The sequence below is a fragment of the Hypanus sabinus genome, chromosome 7 (genome assembly GCF_030144855.1).
Source record: "Hypanus sabinus isolate sHypSab1 chromosome 7, sHypSab1.hap1, whole genome shotgun sequence".
In the NCBI taxonomy this organism is placed as follows: Eukaryota; Metazoa; Chordata; class Chondrichthyes; order Myliobatiformes; family Dasyatidae; genus Hypanus; species Hypanus sabinus.
This window is the reverse complement of record NC_082712.1, coordinates 132,570,658-132,591,130: the sequence shown is the minus strand read 5'-3', so window position 1 is coordinate 132,591,130 and position 20,473 is coordinate 132,570,658. Positions and strand designations below refer to the sequence as shown.

Sequence of the window (20,473 nt, the reverse complement as noted above, 5' to 3'; positions counted from 1 at the left end):
CTTTTCTAACCAGAGTCAGTCACACACACTGGCATCAAATGCATTGTGCAGAACTGGGCCATGCGGCACAATTAGTCTGCTCCAGTTTTTAACACTTCTCTCATGTATTCCACCCTCCTAATGACGTGCATCTTGGACAACTGCCCTGTCCCTCTAGTATTCATCAAAGCTTAAATATCTTAGCTCTATCTGCTTGAATTGTTCACATGAAGTGAGTTTCAAAAAATCACATTTGCCTTCTTTCAAGACCATTGTTCTGTAAGTTGTTCCAGGTTTGGTCTAATAAGCTACAGTGTAAACTCAACACTGCTGTATTATTTTTAAATTTTGTTCCTATTCCTTTTGTCATTATTAACATGTTGCAATTTTAGTAACTTATGCTTTGTAATCGCAGATTTTACAGTTCAGAAATAGGTTTATTTTGTCTGTTAGGTCTTTATCAATAACTTCATGTCAGTCAAACTTTTTTGTTCTTTAGCTTCCAATGAATGACTCCATATTCCTCAAAATATATTATACTATTTTTTTAATTCATTTACGGGATGTGGGTGTCACCATCTAAGCCAGCACTTATTGCCCATCCCTAGCTGCCCTTGAGAAAGTGGGGATGAGCTGCCTTCTTGAACTGCTGCAGTCCCTGGGTTGTAGGTACACCCACAGTGCTGTTATGGAGGGAATTCCAGGATTTTGACCCAGCGGCAATATGCTTCCAAGTCCGGATGGTAAGTGACAGAGAGGGATTTCCAAGTGGTGGTGTTCCCAGGTATCTGCTGTTCTCGTCCTTCTACGTGGTAGTGGTCGAGGGTCTGGAAGGTGCTGCCTTAGGAATGTCAGTGTGTTGTTGCAGTGCGTCTTGTAGATCGTACACACTGCTGCAACTGTTTGTCGATGCTTGTGGAAGGGGTACAAATCAAACGGGCTGCCTTGTACTGGATGGTGTCAAGCTTCTGGAGTGTTGACGGAGCTGCACTCATCCAGGTGAGTGGCGAGTATTCCATTACACTCCATGATTGGTTCAATGATTTGAGCTGCTGCTAATGTATGCGTCCACTTACTGCAGCATTTTGTATCAGTGGAGTGGGTATATAAATAGAGTGTCTTGGGGCTTGAGGGTAGTCTTTGAAGTTTCCCTGATGGGTTCGTGGTGAACGGCACCTTGGACTGAGTGGGAAGTGTGCGGCAGGAAGAGGGGCATGCACACAACTAGGTAGGAGTTTTCATGCTTGCCATTCTGTCTTAATAAATAGTGTGATGTAGTTCTAAGTAGATCATCAGAATTTATATCTTTCTGCCTACCAAAGCAAATCTGTAAAACTTTTAGGTGTAAAGTAACCTGCCAAAGCAATCATGATATTATATTGTTACTGATAGGCTTTCAAACTCTTTAAGCAAAGAATCAAACCTGGTCACACTTCGTTTCTCACAGCTAATTATCATAACATGTAGGATATTTAACCATTGGACTTTAAATTAGTCCTGTACTCATTTTAGTGGGGTTTTTTTGGTATGTTTTATTTTACTCTGCATTGATATTGCAATATTTGGCCTTGTCAGTTCATTTTGACTTTATTTCCTGCCTGAGTATTAATAGAAGCATAGAAGTAAAAAATAAAACACAGTTGGTTGGAAATCTGCAAGAAAAACTGAAAATGCTGGAATCACTCAAAAGTCAGTCAGCGGCCATGAAAAGAGAGGCAGAGTTAATGGATGTTCTCTGACCTGAAGTGTTAATTGTTTCTTTATTCATAATGCAATGATGTCCAAGAAACGAGGAAGACAGCACTTTTATATTTCAGTCAAAGAATGAAAAATATTTTTGAAGAAGCCAATGACAGAATTTCTAGGGATAAGGTGTTTTAATATTTTACAAGAATCAAATTTCAGAAGTTCAAGATAAATTTATTATCAAAGTACATGTATGTCACCATATACTACTCTTGAGATTCATCTTCTTGCAGCCATTCACAGTATCTATGAAGAAACACAATAGAGTCAATGAAAAACTGCATACAACAAAAACGGACAAACAATTAATGTGCAAAAACAATAAACTGCAAATATAAGAAGAGAAGAAAACAAAATAATGATAATAAATAAATAGGCAATAAATATCAAAAACATGAATTGTAGAGTCCTTGAAAGTGAGACAGTTTCATGTACAAACAGTTCAGTGCTGGGATGAGTGAAGCGGATTGAAGTTATCGCCTCTGGTTCAAGACTGAGGAGAGTGTGTTTTTGAAAGTTGTGTAGTTTTGGTTTCCAAAGATAACTGCTTTTGCAAATAAGAATAAGAAATAACCTATCTGGCACCATAAAATTTTGGAAAAGTGCAAAATACACTCAGTGGCCACCTTATTGGGTATCTCCTGCACCTAATAAAGAGGCCACTGTGTGTATGTTTGTGATCTTCTGCTGCTATAGCTGAGCCACTCCAAGGTTCAATGTGCTGTGCTTTCAGAGACGTTCTTCTGCACACCTTTTATGTAACACATGGTTATTTTAGTTACTATCACTTCCTGTCAGCTTGAACCTGTCTGGCCATTCTCTTCTGACTTCTCTCATTAACAAGGCATTTTCATCCACAGAACTGCCACTCACTTTTGTTTTGTTTATCACACTCCATTCTCTGTAAACTCTAGAGACTGTTGTGTGTGAAAATCTCAAGAGATGAACAGTTTCTGAATACTCAAACCACTCCATCTGGCACCACCAATCATTCCACAGTCAAAGTCACGTGAATTACATTTCTTCCCCATTCTGATCTTTGGTCTAAACAACAACTGAACCTCTTTACCATTCCTGCATGCTTTTATGCATTGAGTTGCTGTCTCATGATTGGCCGAATAGATGTGTAAAGGGGGTTTCTTTTTTTTTCTTTGGTACTGTTGGGAAAGGGTTTCTTTGTTTGTTAAAAGCAGGAATGTTTCTTTGTTGCGAGAGAGTGCTGGAAGCTTGTTTGTTACAATTTACTGATAACGAGAATGGTATTCCTTTGTAAACCAAGTGGGGATTAATGTTCTTTCTTCTGAGTCTGTAAGCTTTGGTTGACGGGCTTTTGGACAGATCGGCGCGAGGGGGTCGAGAGAGAGGACGCAATGCTGTAAGCTGGGCGAGGAACGGACCCCAAGGGGGGGGGGGTCCGAGGCCAGGAGGTACTCCGAGGAGAGGGGGTGAAGCTAGATGTGCTTGGTTGACCACTCAGAGGGTCCTGAGCTGCGAGTCGAGGAGTTCGGAGGGGATCAAATGGTGGCCAGAAGACTTAAGTAATTGAGCTCCAACGGTTGTGCACGAAGTGGTTTGGACTTTGATAAGTTTGGCGCCTGTTCTTTATTTTTTCTCTTCATATATACTGTGTCGTTATTAATCACTTAGTTATAGTAACCTTTATAAATTGTACTCATTTAATCGCTTATGGTGTACTGTCTGTTTTTGGGTGAGGCGGGGACATCACACAGCATCCACACCAGCTGATTACCCAGTTTGGCGGGGCCGAAGGCTGCTCCCCCTAGACGAGAACGAGCTGAGCGAGCCTGAGGCGACCCAGGGGGTTACAGATATTTGCATTGATGTATAAAGGTGTACCCTATAAAGTGGCCACTGAGTGCACAGTTAATAGATGCAAGAAATTTTAGTTAAAATGCATCATTATTGCAAAAAATAAACAATAGGGTTCTCACTGCTTAAACTCATTGGTAGCACAACTACCCTGAAAGTTCAGTTGGTAGCTATGTTATCTAACATGGAACTGAAACACTGAGGCTAGGAACATACACAAAATGCTGGAGGAACTCAACAGGTCAGGCAGCATCTATAGGAATGAATAAGCAGATGAAGTACTTATTCGTTTCCAAGGATATTGCCTGACTCGTTGAGTTCCTCCAGCATTTTTTGTGTGCTGCATCAGATTTCCAGCATCTACAGAATTACTTGTGTTTATGACTGAGGCTGGAAGTCAAAATTTACAAATTTGGTTCTCGATCCATGGTGCCTTTGCAAGGTCAGGGTAAGAAATATAAGAGCCTCCACAATTCTTTCTGGGAAGTCCCTATCTTCCAGGGGAACACTGAATGATCAGAAGAGATTTTTTCATGGAGAAAGTATTGAGCATTTTCTTTTTTTATATATAAGATGCCCACACACTTCCTCCGAATAATGTCATAGAGCAGTACTGCTGGGATACAGGCCCTTCAGCCCAATAAGTCCATGCCAACCATGCTAGCCCCAATTTCCTATCTTTGCCCACATCCATCTAAGTCCTGCCCTTCCATGTACCCATCCAAGATGCTTCTTAAATGATGCAATTGTACCTGCTTCAAGTACTACTAGCACCTCATTCGACATGCTCACCACCCTCTGCATGAGAAAGTTGCCCCTCTGGTCATATTTAAACCCTTCCCCTCTCACCCTACATCTATGCATCTAGTTTTGGATTCTCCTACCCTGGGGAAAAGACTATTACCATCCACCTTATCTATGCCCATTAGTCTCCTACTCTCCAAGGAATAAAGACCTGTCATGGCCAATGCCTCCCTATAAGTCAGACCTTGTAACATCCTCATTAATCTTTTGTTCACTCTTTCCAGGTTAACCATTTCTTTAAAAAGATATCCTAAGCTGTACATAATACTTCAAGTGTGGCCTCACCAATGACATAGAACAGCAGCATAATGTCCCAGTCCAATAGTCAGTTCCACTTTCAATGACCTATGCTCATGTAACCCCAAATCACTGTGTTCATTTACGCTTTCTAGTGCCCTACCATTCATAGTTTAAGTCCTATGCTGCTTTGACTTTTTAAAAGGTGTCATCTAGCATCTGTATTGATACCTGTTTGCTACTCTACTCTGCTCACTTCCCTAACTGATCAAGTGAAAACTGCATAGCCACAGCCCTCTCTTTGGGAACATGATTGAAATCATTCTGTCCCATTTAGCAGATGGCAATGCTGAAGATATCAATGAAACAGTTAATTGAGCAGGAAAATTGGATAAAGGCCCAGTAGAATGGAAATTCCCAATTGTACTGCATTTATAGAATATAGTTCCACAGGCTGTATTACTTCAGTAAAAGTATTTTGAGATCTGTATATCAGGCAATTCTGCAGGTATTTGGAATGAGATGTGCATATCAATTCAGAAAACATTGAAATGAAGACTGGGATTGAAAAGAGTCCAGAAACGTACATTTGTGACGTTATCTATGTTTTAATTGCTGAACCTGTCCAGAAACTGTCTTCAGGTTCAGCAATTAAAACATAGATAACGTCACAAATGTACGTATAATACAGAAAACTACAAACACTGCAAAACTGAAATACAAGCCAGCAAATTCTGAAAATAGGCATCTGATCGGCAAGTGGAGGAAAATGTAAGAAACTTGGGTCAGAATTTATCTTTCCTACTTAAAACTGATGAATAAACCCTAATGTAAATGTGAGGAGGGACTAATGCCAGAAATTCCACAAGGTTAATAGGCTGAATGCATTGAATATCTCTTGAGGAAGTCAAAACATAAAAAGAGTGATGGCTTAGCAGGCCATGGAGAGTGAATCAGGACCAGAAATAGACGAAGGGGAAGGCCAACAAACTAACGAATGTGTCATGATTAGCCGCAGGGAAAGCGCAAAGTGTTTGGAAATGGACCGAGCAAAGTGAAAAGGTGATGAGCCAGTGCGTCAGATAGGGTGAAGCATGAACGTTTGCAGAACCAGAACGAACCACAAACCACTTTGAGCAAAGAGTTAATGGGGTGGCAGCAGAGGCATAGAGGTAGCAGGATGATCCCGTCTGGATGCAGACCTGGTAGCAGATCTGAAAGAAACGCACCAGTGTGGAGCCTAAATGAATCTGAAAGGTAGAGTTCAAGTGGATCTGGAAGGGTGACGGCCTAGCACACTGTGTCAGGTGTATCATGAGCATAATGAGATCATGAAAAGTGAAGAGAGTGGGGTCAAGGAAGCAGGCACAATGTGAGTAAATTGGGTAAGTATAGCTAGGTATCAGGGCAGCTTGGATGTGGTAGGCTGACAAGCTGCTTTCTGTGCTGAATGACTGTAATCATGGTGAGATAATGGATGGCTTTACACAGTATAAAAAGAGCTAAGATAATGAGGTAAGGAAAAGAAGTGTTTGAAATACCCAAGTTAGGCTGCACCTGGGGACAAAGATGAAAATTAGTACAGTACTTCAATATTCTACGTTTGGAATACAGTGAAAGGCCATTGTAGAATTAAAGGATGAAAGGTTTTGCAGTAATATACTTGACATTCAAAGTAAGCTGGTGAAACCAACAGGATGACCAAGATAAAACTAAAAATGACATTTAAGGAAATATGATTGCTGTCTTTCTTTAGGAGTTGTGGCAGAGCAGGTGTTAACATTCCAGAAATGTTATTATGTTTCCAATAAGAAGTATTCGCTGGTGTTGCTGCTATTGCTGCATACCCCAGACAGTTACAGCTGCAGATCTCACAGTTGAGATGAGAACAACGATGTCACGAGCCATGATGACTTAGTGAGTGTGTACTTGTGCTCTAGCCCCATAATGATTGGCCACTTGATCAATCAGCTGCCACATCACCTGAGAAAACTGATCTAGCAAGAAATCATCCATTTTCATATGGTCATTGAACAGTGTAGAATTTATTGGAAGTTCATTTTCTAAATTGTATACCATTTTTGCAGAAAGCATGCTGAAAATGCAAATTTAAAATGATTGAAAGCTTCAAGTGTGCAATCATTTATTGAAACATTAACAGTGGTTTTCATCAATGTATATTAAGACTCAGGAATGCAAAATATAAGAACAAATGCATGCTATATAAATGTTACACATGGACTGACAGCAGGATTAATTAATTTATTTTGAATGTGTGAATGGAAATACCTCATGATTCCAACTCTTTAACACCAAGTATGTACATTCTTGGTTTTAGTGAAAGGATTTACTATAAAACTTAATTTTTAAATATTCATAGTGTAACTGCATTTGTCACAGTTATCTTTCTCTGCACATTAGCAAAATTGATTAAAGGTCAAAAAGTTCACTACGTTTGCAGAGCAAAATTTAAGATGCTATAAGAATGCAAGAGTCTTTTCTTAAAGATTCAGCATTACTTCCATTAGAATTTAAAATAGTTTATTTTCAAAGAGCTGGAAATTTTACAACAGATCCCAACGTTGTTGTCATAATTGCTTGAGGACTTCAATTATTTCTTCTGGTAATGATTTATTTCATTTTCAGCCTTTCTATTGGGATATTTTACTCTTGTAATGAGATTAGCCATGTAGTTGCTTTTCTAGTACCAAAGTATCTTTGAAGGATAGTATTGAATATTACAAAGAAGAAAATTGTTAAACTATTGAACTGTCCATCACTACATATTGTTATTTCCAATGTTCATCATAACTTCATCTGCTATTATAGTCCTTGTACAATGGCAGAGGAAGTCATGATGAACATTCATGGTACTCAGAAATATCCATTGCATGCCTTCAGGCACAGTGATTTATAGATTCTAAGTAGAGGAGCAATTTGCTTTCCCAATGCTTTTTTAAAATATAAAACTACAGCACCAATGTTTGTGGTTCAAGGTTGTATCTTCAAGGTTATATATTCACTATGATCATAAATACAGAAGTGTCATTGGGAATAGATTTTGCAAAATATTGCAGATTTGATTGTTTCTGACATACCAGAAGCAAAATAAGGTTTAGTCTTACATTTTAATATCTTTTGATTGTTATGTCATTTGCTTTATTAACATATTTCACCAACGATAAGAAGAATTTTAGCAGAATTTTTCCCCTATATGAGACGGGCTTTGTACTTTTGTAGGTGATATCTGGTATGCAGCATTGCCCAACAAAAAACATTGTGCAACTCTGACTTGCACAATGAGGCAAACTACTGTATCTTGTAATCACTATAGTGATGAATGGTGCAAGAATAAATCTGCTTGTCAGTTTAGCAGGAGGACATTATATAAATCAGTACTGGACAATAGTACTGGCAGATTACCGTGTCTTCCCATCCATGCTTTCACCGTTTGGAGGACAGTATTCTCTAATCCTGTCGCCACTGGTGCTCTGGAGCAACTCTCTCTGCTACACTTACAATACTCACCCTCATTGAATGATATTTGCTTATTGTATTTCATCAATCTTACATCAGAAGTCCCATCCTTGTTTTCAAATCATATCACCTATTCAGTGAAAAACCTTTTACATTCCTACATCTCAACCTGCTTTTTCATTGTCCTAACTCTGTGTTTCTGAGGTACTTCTTGATCCAGCTCTTGATATCTTATTAAACCAATGACAATTCATGCTGTTCGACACGGATCCTTGTCTCTTTCCCCAGGAACCCGTAACCTCTCTGTGGACCATTGATGTGAGTTGTAGACACACAGGATAGCAAAAGCATAAAATGTGTTACATTGAGGGTATCCAATGGAAAAACAAGATTTAGTATTGCAATTTTAAACTGATTACACATTAACTATCTCTGCTAATTGATATTTTCAAGACGTCTTCTTTCAGGATTATTTAGTAAACTTTCAAATTATACAGAGGGTCAGAGAATATGCTTTAATGTGTATCTTGTAATTTCTGCACTTGAACTACTTTTCCCCTCTCCTTTTGTGGAGATATCCATTCTTATTGAGGTTTAATACCATGGGCATCAGCAGATTCCAAGTGCTTCACCCAAAAATTTCTTGATGCATGAACTTAAGTAATGCGATCAACTAATAAATTCTGAAAGATTAACCTGTCTTTGAAAACAAATCCTGTTTTCATTAAATAATCTGCTCCTTTTGCAGCAATGCATTTTATGCACCTTAAAAAATCTCCTTTACTTCCATCAATGACAATAAGAAACTGTCAGCAAAAGATCCACAAGAGGGTTACTGCATGGAATGAGGCCATTTGGTGCATTGAATCCATAAGAGATTTATGCAGAGAATCCCATTCCACCACTCTCACCACAGTACTGCGTTAGAGAAGGTGCAGAGGAGATTTACAAGGAAGTTGCCTGGATTAGAGAACATTTCTGATAAGGGAAGTTTGAGTGAGCTTTGGGACAAAGGAGGATGGAAGACGACTTGATGTAGGTGAATAAGATTTTAAGAGCAGACAGCCAGTTCCTTTCCCTTTTTCAGGGGGTGGCAATGGCTAATACCAATTAAAAACTTTTTTAGGTGAGTGGAGAATCTATAGTGGAGATGTCAGAGGTAGGTTTTTTTACACAGAGTGGTAAGTGTCTGAAATGTAAAGCTGGGGGTGATGGTTGAGGTTGATGCATTAGGGACATTTCAGAGACTCTTTGATAGGCACATGAATGAAAGAAAAATGGAGGGTTATGGGCTATGGAGGAGCAATGGAATTGATTGGATTAGTGGGGCTAGAATGTCAACACAATATCATGGGCCAAAGGGATTGTACTCTTCTATGCTCTCTGTTCTATCCCTTCTAAATCTCTTCCCCCTATCCTCAACTATCTATTTTTATCTATGACAAGGAGAAAGATTTCCTGCAATATATTCTATCTATACCACTCATAGACTTATATAAAGTCAGTCATATATCCTATTACCTTCTCTGCTCCTGAAAGAACAGACATAACTTTTTCAGTTTCTCTTCGTAGCTGAACTGCTCCATCCTCAGCAACTTCTGTCTACATCTGCATCAGAAACCTCTCTTAGACACAACTTAAAAATTCTGCTCCATCTTAGCTTTCAAAGCTAAGGCATGGACTGTTCAATGTAGACAACAAAAAAGCAGGCACAGCTGGAGACAATGTGGGTGCCCATGGCTATCCCTCAAGTCTGGAGAAAGTGGAAGGAGCCAAAGAGGGTTGACGGTGAGGATCAGTTCTGCCAGACGGAAGAGGGTGGTGGTGGTGGAGAAGAACTGGTTGGTTCTTTTATTGAGAAAGAAACTGAGCTTTAATGCCTTCCTAAAGAGGTTAGAAGTATCTAGGAACTAGACATCCATAATGAAAAGGTGGTGGTCGGGCAGTGAATTGAAAGTTAGCGAGGAGATTAAGAGCATTAGAAGTGGTGCGGAAGGTATGAACCAAGGGGGATAAAATGGAGTCAAGGTATGAGGATGCAAATTCAATGTGGCAAGAGCAGGCACAGACAATGGGCCTACCCAGACAGTCAGATTTGTAAGATCTGGAGAATTTCAACTCGCATCACTTTTGTTTTCTTTTCTTGAACTTTTTGCCTGACTTACACAGTAATGAGAGTATATATAATGAACTTGACAATAGCCACTTTGATGTTTATGACCTCCCAAGAGATAATAGTACTGAAACTGCATGTTACATTTTAATATTCAAAACTACATAATAATTAATAATTGATAGACATTTGGACTGGTAAATGGATAGGAAAGGTTCATGGAGATATGGGCCAAACACAAGTATATGGGATTAGCCGAAGTAGACAGCTTGATCAGCATTGATTAGCTGATCTGAAAAGCCTGTTTCTATATTTTATACATTCATGAATCTAGATTCACAATGACCCCAATAGTGTGTTTCTGAGTTCAATTGAGTTTTAACCATATAACCTTATAACAATTACAGCCCACATACAGGCCATCTGGGCCCTTCTAGTCCGTGCCGAACGCTTACTCTCACCTAGTCCCACCAACCTGTACTCAGCCCATAACCTTCCATTCTTTTCCTGTCCATACACCTATCCAATTTTACTTTAAATGACAATACCAAACCTGCCTCTACCACTTCTACTGGAAGCTCGTTCCACACAGCTACCACTCACTAAGTAAAGAAATTCCTCCTCGTGTTACCCCTAAACTTTTGGCTCCTAACTCTCAACTCATGTCCTGTTGTTTGAATCTCCCCTACTCTCAATAGAAAAAGCCTGTCCATGTCAACTCTATCTATACCCTCATAATTTTAAATACCTCTATCAAGTCAGCCCTCAACCTTCTATGCTCCAAAGAATAAAGACCTAACTTGTTCAACCTTTCTCTGTAATTTAAGTGCTGAAACCCAGGTAACATTCTAGTAAATCTTCTCTGTACTCTCTCTATTTTGTTGACATCTTTCCTATAATTCGGTGACCAGAACTGTACATAATACTCTAAATTCGGCCTTAACAATGCCTTGTACAATTTTAACATTACATCCCAACTCCTATACTCAATGCTCTGATCTATAAAGGCCAGCATACCAAAAGCTTTCTTCACCACCCTATCCACATGAGATTCCACCTTCAGGGAACTATGTACCATTATTCCTAGATCACTCTGTTCTATTGCATTCTTCAATGCCCTACCATTTACTATGTATGTCCTATTTTGATTATTCCTACCAAAATGTAACATCTCACACTTATCAGCATTAAACAAGATCTGCCATCTTTCAGCCCACTCTTCTAACTGGTCTAAATCTCTCTGCAAGCTTTGAAAACCTACTTGATTATCCACAACGCCACCTATCTTAGTATCATCTGCATACTTACTAATCCAATTTACCACTCCATCATCCAGATCATTAATGTATATGACAAACAACATTGGACCCAGTACAGATCCCTGAGGCCCACTAGTCACCGGCCTCCAACCTGACAAACAGTTATCCACCACTACTCTCTGGCATCTCCCATCCAGCCACTGTTGAATCCATTTTACTACTTCAATATTAATACCCAACGATTGAACCTTCCTAACTAACCTTCCGTGTGGAACCTTGTCAAAGGCCTTACTGAAGTCCATATAGACAACATCCACTGCTTTACCCTTGTCAACTTTCCTAGTAACCTCTTCAAAAAATTCAATAAGATTTGTCAAACATGACTTTCCACGCACAAATCCATGTTGACTGTTCCTAATCAGACCCCATCTATCCAGATAATTATATATACCACTTATTTGAAAAATGGATACAATCTGCATACATGACTAGAGTGAACATAATTGAGGCTCCTTCACTCCCAAGTATGGACATCAGGGACCAAAAGAAAATATAAATAAATAAACACACACACACACAATATCATATTAAATATTCAAATAAGTACCATAAGCTGTTTTTAAATAAATGCATGCTATTCCCTTTAATGTTGTACAGCTTTCCAAGGTGCCACAGTGGAACAATCAAATAAAATTTACATTGACCCATGTGAAATTACATGGCCAATTTAAGAAAAGTCTGGTATAGAGATGCTTAGGTAGAAAACACTTAAAATGGACATAAAATAAATCCTCTTTCAACATCTTTTACAGGATTAGATGGATACCCTACCAGAAATGTAAAACTTAACATGATTTTTAGATGAGAAGACAATGTTCTAAATCATTCATTTTTGGGTGTATTTATATTTCTTTTCCTAGCTGTCACCAGGTTCTGAGGATGATCATGAGGGAAGTTCACGTGAGAACCTTGGTCGTATTCAGTTTAGTGTCGGGTACAACTTCCAAGAATCCACCTTCACCGTTAAAATAATGAAGGCTGTGGAGCTCCCGGCAAAGGACTTCAGTGGTACCAGTGATCCATTCGTTAAAATCTACCTGCTCCCTGACAAAAAACACAAGTTGGAAACTAAAGTGAAAAGAAAGAATTTAAATCCACATTGGAACGAGACATTCCTTTTTGAAGGTGAGGCTGTTGAACTTGTCAATTTATTGCTGATTGTTATAATTTCTAAGGCATAATGACAAAGTGCTGTGCAGAACATTGCAATCAATTGATGCTCCAGATAACCTGATCCATCTGGACCACATTTCTTGCGTGCGTTGTCAGTTATACGTCAAGTCAGTTAGAACCTCGCAGATCTTTAGATGTGAGCAAGCAAGAATGTATAATATCAGAAGGCTCAAGTGACTAATACAGAAGATTAATAAATATGCAGGGAGAATTCTTGAGAGTGTCTCGTAACTTAACAATACCGTGAGTTTTATGCTTCCATCACATCTCAGCAAAATTATATCTCAAATAAATAACATACAGTGTAAAGCCTTGCCCATGCAATCTCTGTTGAAAGGAGTAGCAATAAAGTTTATAGAGGATAGAATGACCCAGAACATTTGGAGCTGCAGGTGGAACAGCAAGGAAGTTGAAAAAGCTGTAAAAGGTACATTTAATGAGCTGGTCACTTCATAGGTACACAATGAGAGGTGAAGAGTGGCCATTTGGAAGGGCAGGCTGGTGGTGCAGAAGTTGCCTGTGGTCATCTCTCTCACTAACAAATGTGTCCTATTGGTCACTCTCGAGGGAAATGGGCTCCAGGGGAGAGCAGCACTGGCAGCCTAGTTTGTGGCACCACAGTAGCCACTGTTGTATTAGGGTGGGGATGGAATAATACTGGGAGAGCTGTAGCAGTAAGGTTTTCTCTTGTAAAGGGAGGGTATGTTGCCTCCCTGATGTCAGAGTCAAGGTTGTCTTGCAGCGGGGGGCGGGGGGGGATGTGAACATCAGAAGCTGTGGTATTCACTGGCACCACACATAGGGAGGAAAAGGGATGAGGTCCAGTAAAATGCACTTAAGGGGCTAGTTAGTGGTTTAAAGGGAAGACACTAAAAGTTTGTAGTCTCTGGATTGAACAGACATACAGGTTGGTTGAAGGGGTGTTACATGAGGATGGTCTTTAGGTGCCTGGATCATTGGATCTGTTTCTCAGGGCAGTGGGACCTGTACAAATGGGACAAGTTACACATTAACTGGAGTAGAAGTTGCTCGTGCTCTAGGGGGAAGGTTTAAACTTAGAGAGGAGATTGAATAAGAGCTCAGAGAGGTACAGTCACCTAGAATGAAAGGAGAATGACTAGTTCCAGTAGAAAACCCAAACATTTACTCAACGTCTTTGTTGTCATCACTGAGACATAACTATAGGATGTGTAGGACTGACAACACAATATTCTAGGGTATAACATTTTCTTGTGAAATGGAGGAGGGAGTAAAAGAAGTGGAAGTATAGTATTGTTAGCTAAGGATTGCAATACTTCAGTGTTGCAAGAAGGCTCTTCAAATGAGGCATCATTACTTGGCTGGGGGAATATTAAACACTTCCCAAATCATCAGAAGAGAGAACAAAACATATGTAGAGCAGATGGAATAATAAGTTATTGTAAATGTGGATTTTTATTTCTTAAATATTATTTGGAATTGCCAGAGTATTGAAGGCTAAGATGAAGCAGATTCAACCTCTGTCTTAAACATACCCAATGACTTGGCCTCCTGTGGCAATGATTTCCACAGATTCACCACTCTCTGGCCAAAGGAAATGAATGTCCCTCTATCCTGAGGCTGTCCCCTCTGGTCCTAGATTCCCATTCCATAGGAAACATCCTCTCAATATCCAGTCTATTAAAGCTTTTCAATATTCGATAGGTTTCAATGAGTTGCCCACTTAGTCATCTGAATTCCAGAGAGTATAGGCTCAGAGCCATCAATTTGTCATCATATGGTAAACCTTTCATTCCCAGAAATATTCTTGTGAACCTCCTCTGAACCTTCTCCAATGTCATCACATCCTTTCTTCGATGAGGGGCCCAAATCTGCCCCCAGTACTCCAAGTGAGTCCTTAGCAGTGCCTTATAAAGCCTTAACATTCCATCCTTGCTTTTATATTCTAGCCATCTTGAAATGAATGCTAACATTGCATTTACCTTCCTCACCATTGACTCACTCTGCTAATTAACCTTTAGGGCATTCGGTACGATGACTTCCAAGTCCCTTTGCACCTCACAGTTTTGAATGTTACTTTTATTTAGAAAATAGTCTATGCTTTTATTTATTCTACCAAGGTACATGACCATACACTTCCCAATACTGTATTTTATCTGTCACTTCTTTGCCCATTCTCCTAATCTAAATCCTTCTGCAGTCTTTCTACTTCCTCAACACTACCTACATCTTCACCTATCTTTGTATTTTCTGCAGTCTTGGACACAAAGTCATCAATTCCATCATCCAAATCATTGACATAAAATGTAAAGAGAAGTGGTATCGCACAGACCCCTGTGGAAGCCATCAGTCATCAGCAGCCAACCAGTAAAGGCTCTCTTTATTTGCGCTCTTTTGTCTCCAGCCAATCACCCAATGTTCTATCCATGCTGGTATCTTTCCTGTAATATCATGGGCTCTTAACTCAATAAGCACCCTTATGCACAGCACTTTGTCAAAGGCCTTCTGAAAATCCAATTACACACATCCACCAATTCTCCTTTCTCTATCTTGCATGTTACTTCTTCAAGGAACTCCAACAGATTTGTCAGGCAAGATTTTCCCCTAAGGAAACCTTGCTGACTTCAGCCTATTTGTCATGTACCTCCAAGCACCCCAGAACCACATCCTTAGCAAACAACTTCAACATATTCCCAACCCATTGAGATCAAACTAACTGGCCTATAATTTCCTTTCTTCTGCCCCTTCCCTTTCTTGAAGAGTGAAGTGATATTTGCAACATTCCAGTCCTCTGGAGCTATGCCAGAATCTATTGGTTCTTGAAAGATCATTACTAATGCCTCCATAATCTTTTTATCCACCTCCTTCAGAACTCTGAAGTGCGTGCCATCCAGTGCAGGTGATTTATCCACCATTAGACCTTTCAGTTTTCCAAACACTTCCTCCCTAGTAATGGCAACTTTATTCACTTCTGCCCCCGACACTCTTGAACTTCCGGCATACCGCTTCTGTCTTCCACAATGAAAACTGATGCAAAATACTTATTCAGTTTGTCTGCCATTTCCTTGTCCCCCATTACTACCTCTCCAGCATCATTTTCCAGCAGTCCAGTATCAACTCTCACCTCTCTTGTACTCTTAATATATCTGATGAAAGTTTTGGTATCTCTTTAATATTATCGGCTAGCTTTGCTTCGTATTCCATCTTTTCTCTCCTTATGTCATTTTTTAGTTGCCTTCTGATTTTAAGAGCTTTTAGTCCTCTAGCTTCCCACTAACTTTTGCTCTATTATATGTCCTCTCTTGTGCTTTTATGTTGGCTTTGACTTCCCTTGTCAGCCACGATGGCATTATTCCTACTACTTCTTTAGGATGTACATACTCTATGCCATCTGCAAGATGTACAGTATAGCCCAGTGCCCTGAGTTTTATGGTCCGTACATTAATAGTGCTTGAATGTTGTCCTGGAGCTATGTTTCTGCAAGGACGGCCAGCAGCAGTTCCCACATAGACAAATGCAGTCCAATTTGTCTCCCAGCAAGCCAACACTTGGGGGTGGGGGGGGAGGGAAGGAACAGCAGCACCAATGGGTGGAATCCAGCAGCACACAGTCAAGTCCGGTGCCTCTTTCACCAGTGGTAGCTACACTTCCTCTAAAAGCAGCTTGTGAGACATGAACTATCCTGACTATCCTTAATAAGATTATGCATCTCCTAATGTTCATAATCATGTCTGTAAGAATCCACTCCATTAGTTTGCCAACACTGATCATAAGTCACTGGACATTAATTCCCAGGATTATCTCCATTACTTTTCTCTGAGAAGAAGGTATAACAGTTACCATCCTACAATGCTCTGGTACTAATCCTATGGCCAGTGATGATACAGAGATCATTTTCAAAGCTGCAGCAGCCTCTTTCGTCACTTCCTGGGATACACCATGTCTGACCATGGGGACTTACCTATCCTAATGTTTATCAAAAGCTCCAACGCTGCTTCTTTCTTAACTTCAACATGCTCCAGCATATTATCCACTTCTATGCTGGCTCATATTCATCAAGGTCATTCTCCCTGGTGACCACTGAACCAAAGTATTTGCTAAGGATCTCCCTAACCCTGATAGGCCCTTCCCTCACTCGAGTCATCTTCCTGTTCTTCATGTACGTGTAGAATGTCTTGGGGTTTTCCTTAATCCCACTTGCCAAGTCTTTCTCATCTCCTTTTCTAGCTCTCCAAAATCCATTCTTAAGTTCCTTCCTGGCTACCTTATAACTCTCAAAGCCCTGTCTGATCTTTGGTTGTCAACCATGGTTCCTTCACCCTATCATATTTTCCGTTTCAATGGGACGCTATCCTGGACTCCATGCAAACGCTCCCTGAACAACCTTCACATTTCCACTGTGTATTTCCCTGAGAGCATCTGCTCTCAATTTATTCTCAGATTACTGCTAAATAACCTCATAATTGTGTGTGTCAAAAAATTCTGTGTCAGAATTCCTTTCTAGGCACACCAAACAAATCCTGCTCCATCTAACCCTTGTGCACTCAGGAGGTTGCCAATCCATATCAGAAAAGTTGAAGTTAGCCATTTTTGTACCTTTCCAAAATCTGTCTACTGTTCTGTTCGTCAGATGTCAGTATCTCTGTTGCTTTTGGGGTCTTTTTTGTGAGGGGGGGTCTTTTTCACTCTGACATTTGTAATTATCTAGGAAGAACTGCTTGAGTCAGTGCTTTCGAGGGGTCACTGACAGTATTTGTGTAGTGTCTGGATGTGCATTTGAATTGCCTTGGCACAGCAAGCTATAGGCCAGTGATTGGGTGATGGGGCTAATACAGAAAGTTGTCCATTGGTTGGTGTGGATGAGTTTAGGTTGAATTATGTACAACTCTATGATTAATGTAAGATATTAAACAATTACATTGTTAATAAATAATGTCAGTTTAGTGCTGTTTTTGTCATGTATGGGTCAGGAACTTGTGGGAAAGCAGATTTTTTAAAATAGTGGTGAATTTTGAAGCTATTGAATGACATTTAACAGAGATATACAAATAGACTAAGAAAATGGGCTTCTAGTGCTAAAATTTGTTATTTTAGGTCCAGAAGACTTTCAAATCTAATGTGATAGTGCCATCTAATGGCACAACATGAATACTACACTGTATCAGAATTTAACCAACAGAAATAATGCTTTGTTTTCTAACGCCACAGAGATGACTTTGGAGGCATTCATCTTTTCTAAGTAGAATGTCAACCACTGACTGGAATAGGTTTCTTTCTAATGAGATAATGCCAAGCAGCAATTTTTTTAAAAAGCAGCAACAAATAATCTGGTGGTGGAGTTCAGCAGACCAAGCAGCATCAATGAGGGAAAGGAACTGTTTTTGGGTTTTGGGTTAAGATCTGTGCACTAGACATGGTGCAGGCTTTCCAACCATAACTCTTACATTCTCCCACTGATGTTGCTCAACCTGCTGAGTTCCTCCAGCAGATGGTTTGTTGCTCCAGATTCTGTTAAAGTTTAAAAAAAAGAACAGGCCATGCATTCACCATTTCCCCACAACACTATCTCCACACACTTTCTTTACTTTCTTCTGCTCCTTTATAGAGGATATAATTATTTGTAAGCAAGATTCAATCACTTATCTAACAAGACACCCAGTATGTTTAAGCCCAGCCAATAAGTTGTTCTGTCACTGGGGATACAACTCAACTGAGCCCAAACTTGTCACTTTATCCCATTATCCAGTAGAGGAAGCTGAACATTGGACAGAATTGGATGTTTCCTCTATGCCCCAAAACAAAACTGTCTATTTGATTCTATTTGATGAGAATTACTCAACCATGTTGGTTACATAGACTCTCCTCCCACGGACCAGTTTCTCCAGTACTAGATGTAAGAAAGTCGCGCAGTTTAAAAATGTTGGAGCAATGAAAGTAAATCTCATTTTGTTTCATATTTCTCACCCTATGAGCATATCCTGAATTTCGGAAAAATTTTCACCCCTTTGTCTGGATACTTCTTATTTTTCTACTGAATCAATCTTGCTGCCAACCAAAGCAGTGGTAACATTATTGCTAGCATATTGCTCAGTCTTCCTCAGCCATTTAGGAAGACAATTAAAAGAATTCTTCACAGGTGATATCATAATTAGTGTTAATACAGTATAAAACCATTTTACTGGAAATATTAACCCACAAATTTTAAACATCCTATTGCTTCCATTTAAATAGTGGACAAAGACAGTAATAGTCTGAATACTGTCAAATACTGTCTGAACATTCTTACTAGAAGGCATCTGTGATCTCTGAATAAGGGTTGCCAAAATACTGTGGCATTTTGGCAGCTTTCATATTTGACTTAAATGAAAACTATTTGAGAATCTTCTGTTTTTGATTTCTAATAGTTGAATGATAGAGGGTTCCCATTTGAAGATATAAATTCAAGTCAAGCAAAGAAACAGAACACTCTTAATTAAAGGCAAGAGCTCTCAACAAAGCCGCAGTTTCAAAGTGCCACAGGGTACAATCAGCTTTTAAAGCTATTCTTAAATACACAACAGTGCTTCTTTGCCTTCAGCAAATTAAATTAAGCCCATTCAAACCATAAATTATTCACGTACATACATGAAATTATGCATCACATCACTCCTTACATCAGAGTTATAATTTCAAACGGTCATGTGTTTCCTGGATCTCTTTGCTGCCTAGCCCTTTGTGGCAAAATGTTCTTCACATCTCTGAAGTACCCACTTCAGTAGATCCCTTCTCCAACTAAGCTTTTAACCCTTTTAATGGCTGCTTCAGCATAATTGTCTCCATAACTTTGATCGCATTGTATTCGATGTACTGGATCATCAGTGTCACTGATGTGCATTAGACCTACCATAGAAAACTTGACACAAAAATACATTAGTTTTTATTAATAACTGCATCAAATCTAAGTACATTTAAAAATACATGGACTCAGTTGCAACATTCTATACCTGGCTGGTTTTAATGCTCTCCATATTTGTGTGTGTGCTTCCATCTGTTTTCTACAATGTTCAGTCACCTCTGGGGGAACAAGCCCCTGAACAGTGCCCTGGCCGTGAGTAGCACGTGGTGTGGAATCTAGTCTTACCAGCAATGTATCCATGTTGTCCAAGGGGTATCATATCACTTCAAAAATAGAACCAATAGCATCAGCATAGCATCGGCCAGAGTAAAATGAATATTAAAATGACTTTTATTACTATTTATTTTGTCTTCTATTGTTTTATATCTTCACAATCTCACCATCAAACAAGCACTCATGTTGTATTGTCTCTCATGTTCTCTCTCTGTTTGAGAGGAGGTTTCAAATGCCAGTGTTAATTGAAAAATAATATGAAAGCAATAATATGAAAGTATGTATGCTGTTTTGAAACTTTGACACAATGCATCAAAACTACTACATCAAATACTGTATGAATCAGAGAATAAATCACACTTTCATTGGAGAGTTATGTTACTGCATGATATACTTGTATAGTTTGCTACTAAAGCCTGTCTCAAGATACTTCTAGCCATTAATTTGCACCCTAGAACTTTACATATAGACTTAACAATCTGGACAACAGTATCTTTATTGTACATGCTTTTTTAACTATTAAAGAGGTAATAGAGAGATGTCCATTTATAACAGAGATGAAAAGGAACTTCTTTAGCTAGAGGGTGTTGAATTTGTGGAATTCATTGCCAGGGATGGCTGTGGAGGCCAAGTCATAGAGTATATTTAAAGCAGAGATTGATAGGTTCTTGATTTGGAAGGGCATCAAATGTTATGGGGAGAAGGCAG

General features: G+C 39.3%; 1 protein-coding gene across 4 annotated transcripts in view; it reads left to right on the top strand.

Moving 5' to 3' along the window:
• Window positions 1-20,473, top strand: part of LOC132397220 (synaptotagmin-7-like) — a 518,616-nt gene that overhangs the window by 476,049 nt on the left and 22,094 nt on the right. For all 4 annotated transcript variants that reach the window (XM_059975671.1, XM_059975674.1, XM_059975673.1 and 1 more), the window contains one exon: window positions 12,366-12,630. In XM_059975671.1, the coding sequence (XP_059831654.1) occupies window positions 12,366-12,630 (265 nt within the window). The remainder of the gene's footprint in view (window positions 1-12,365; window positions 12,631-20,473) is intronic.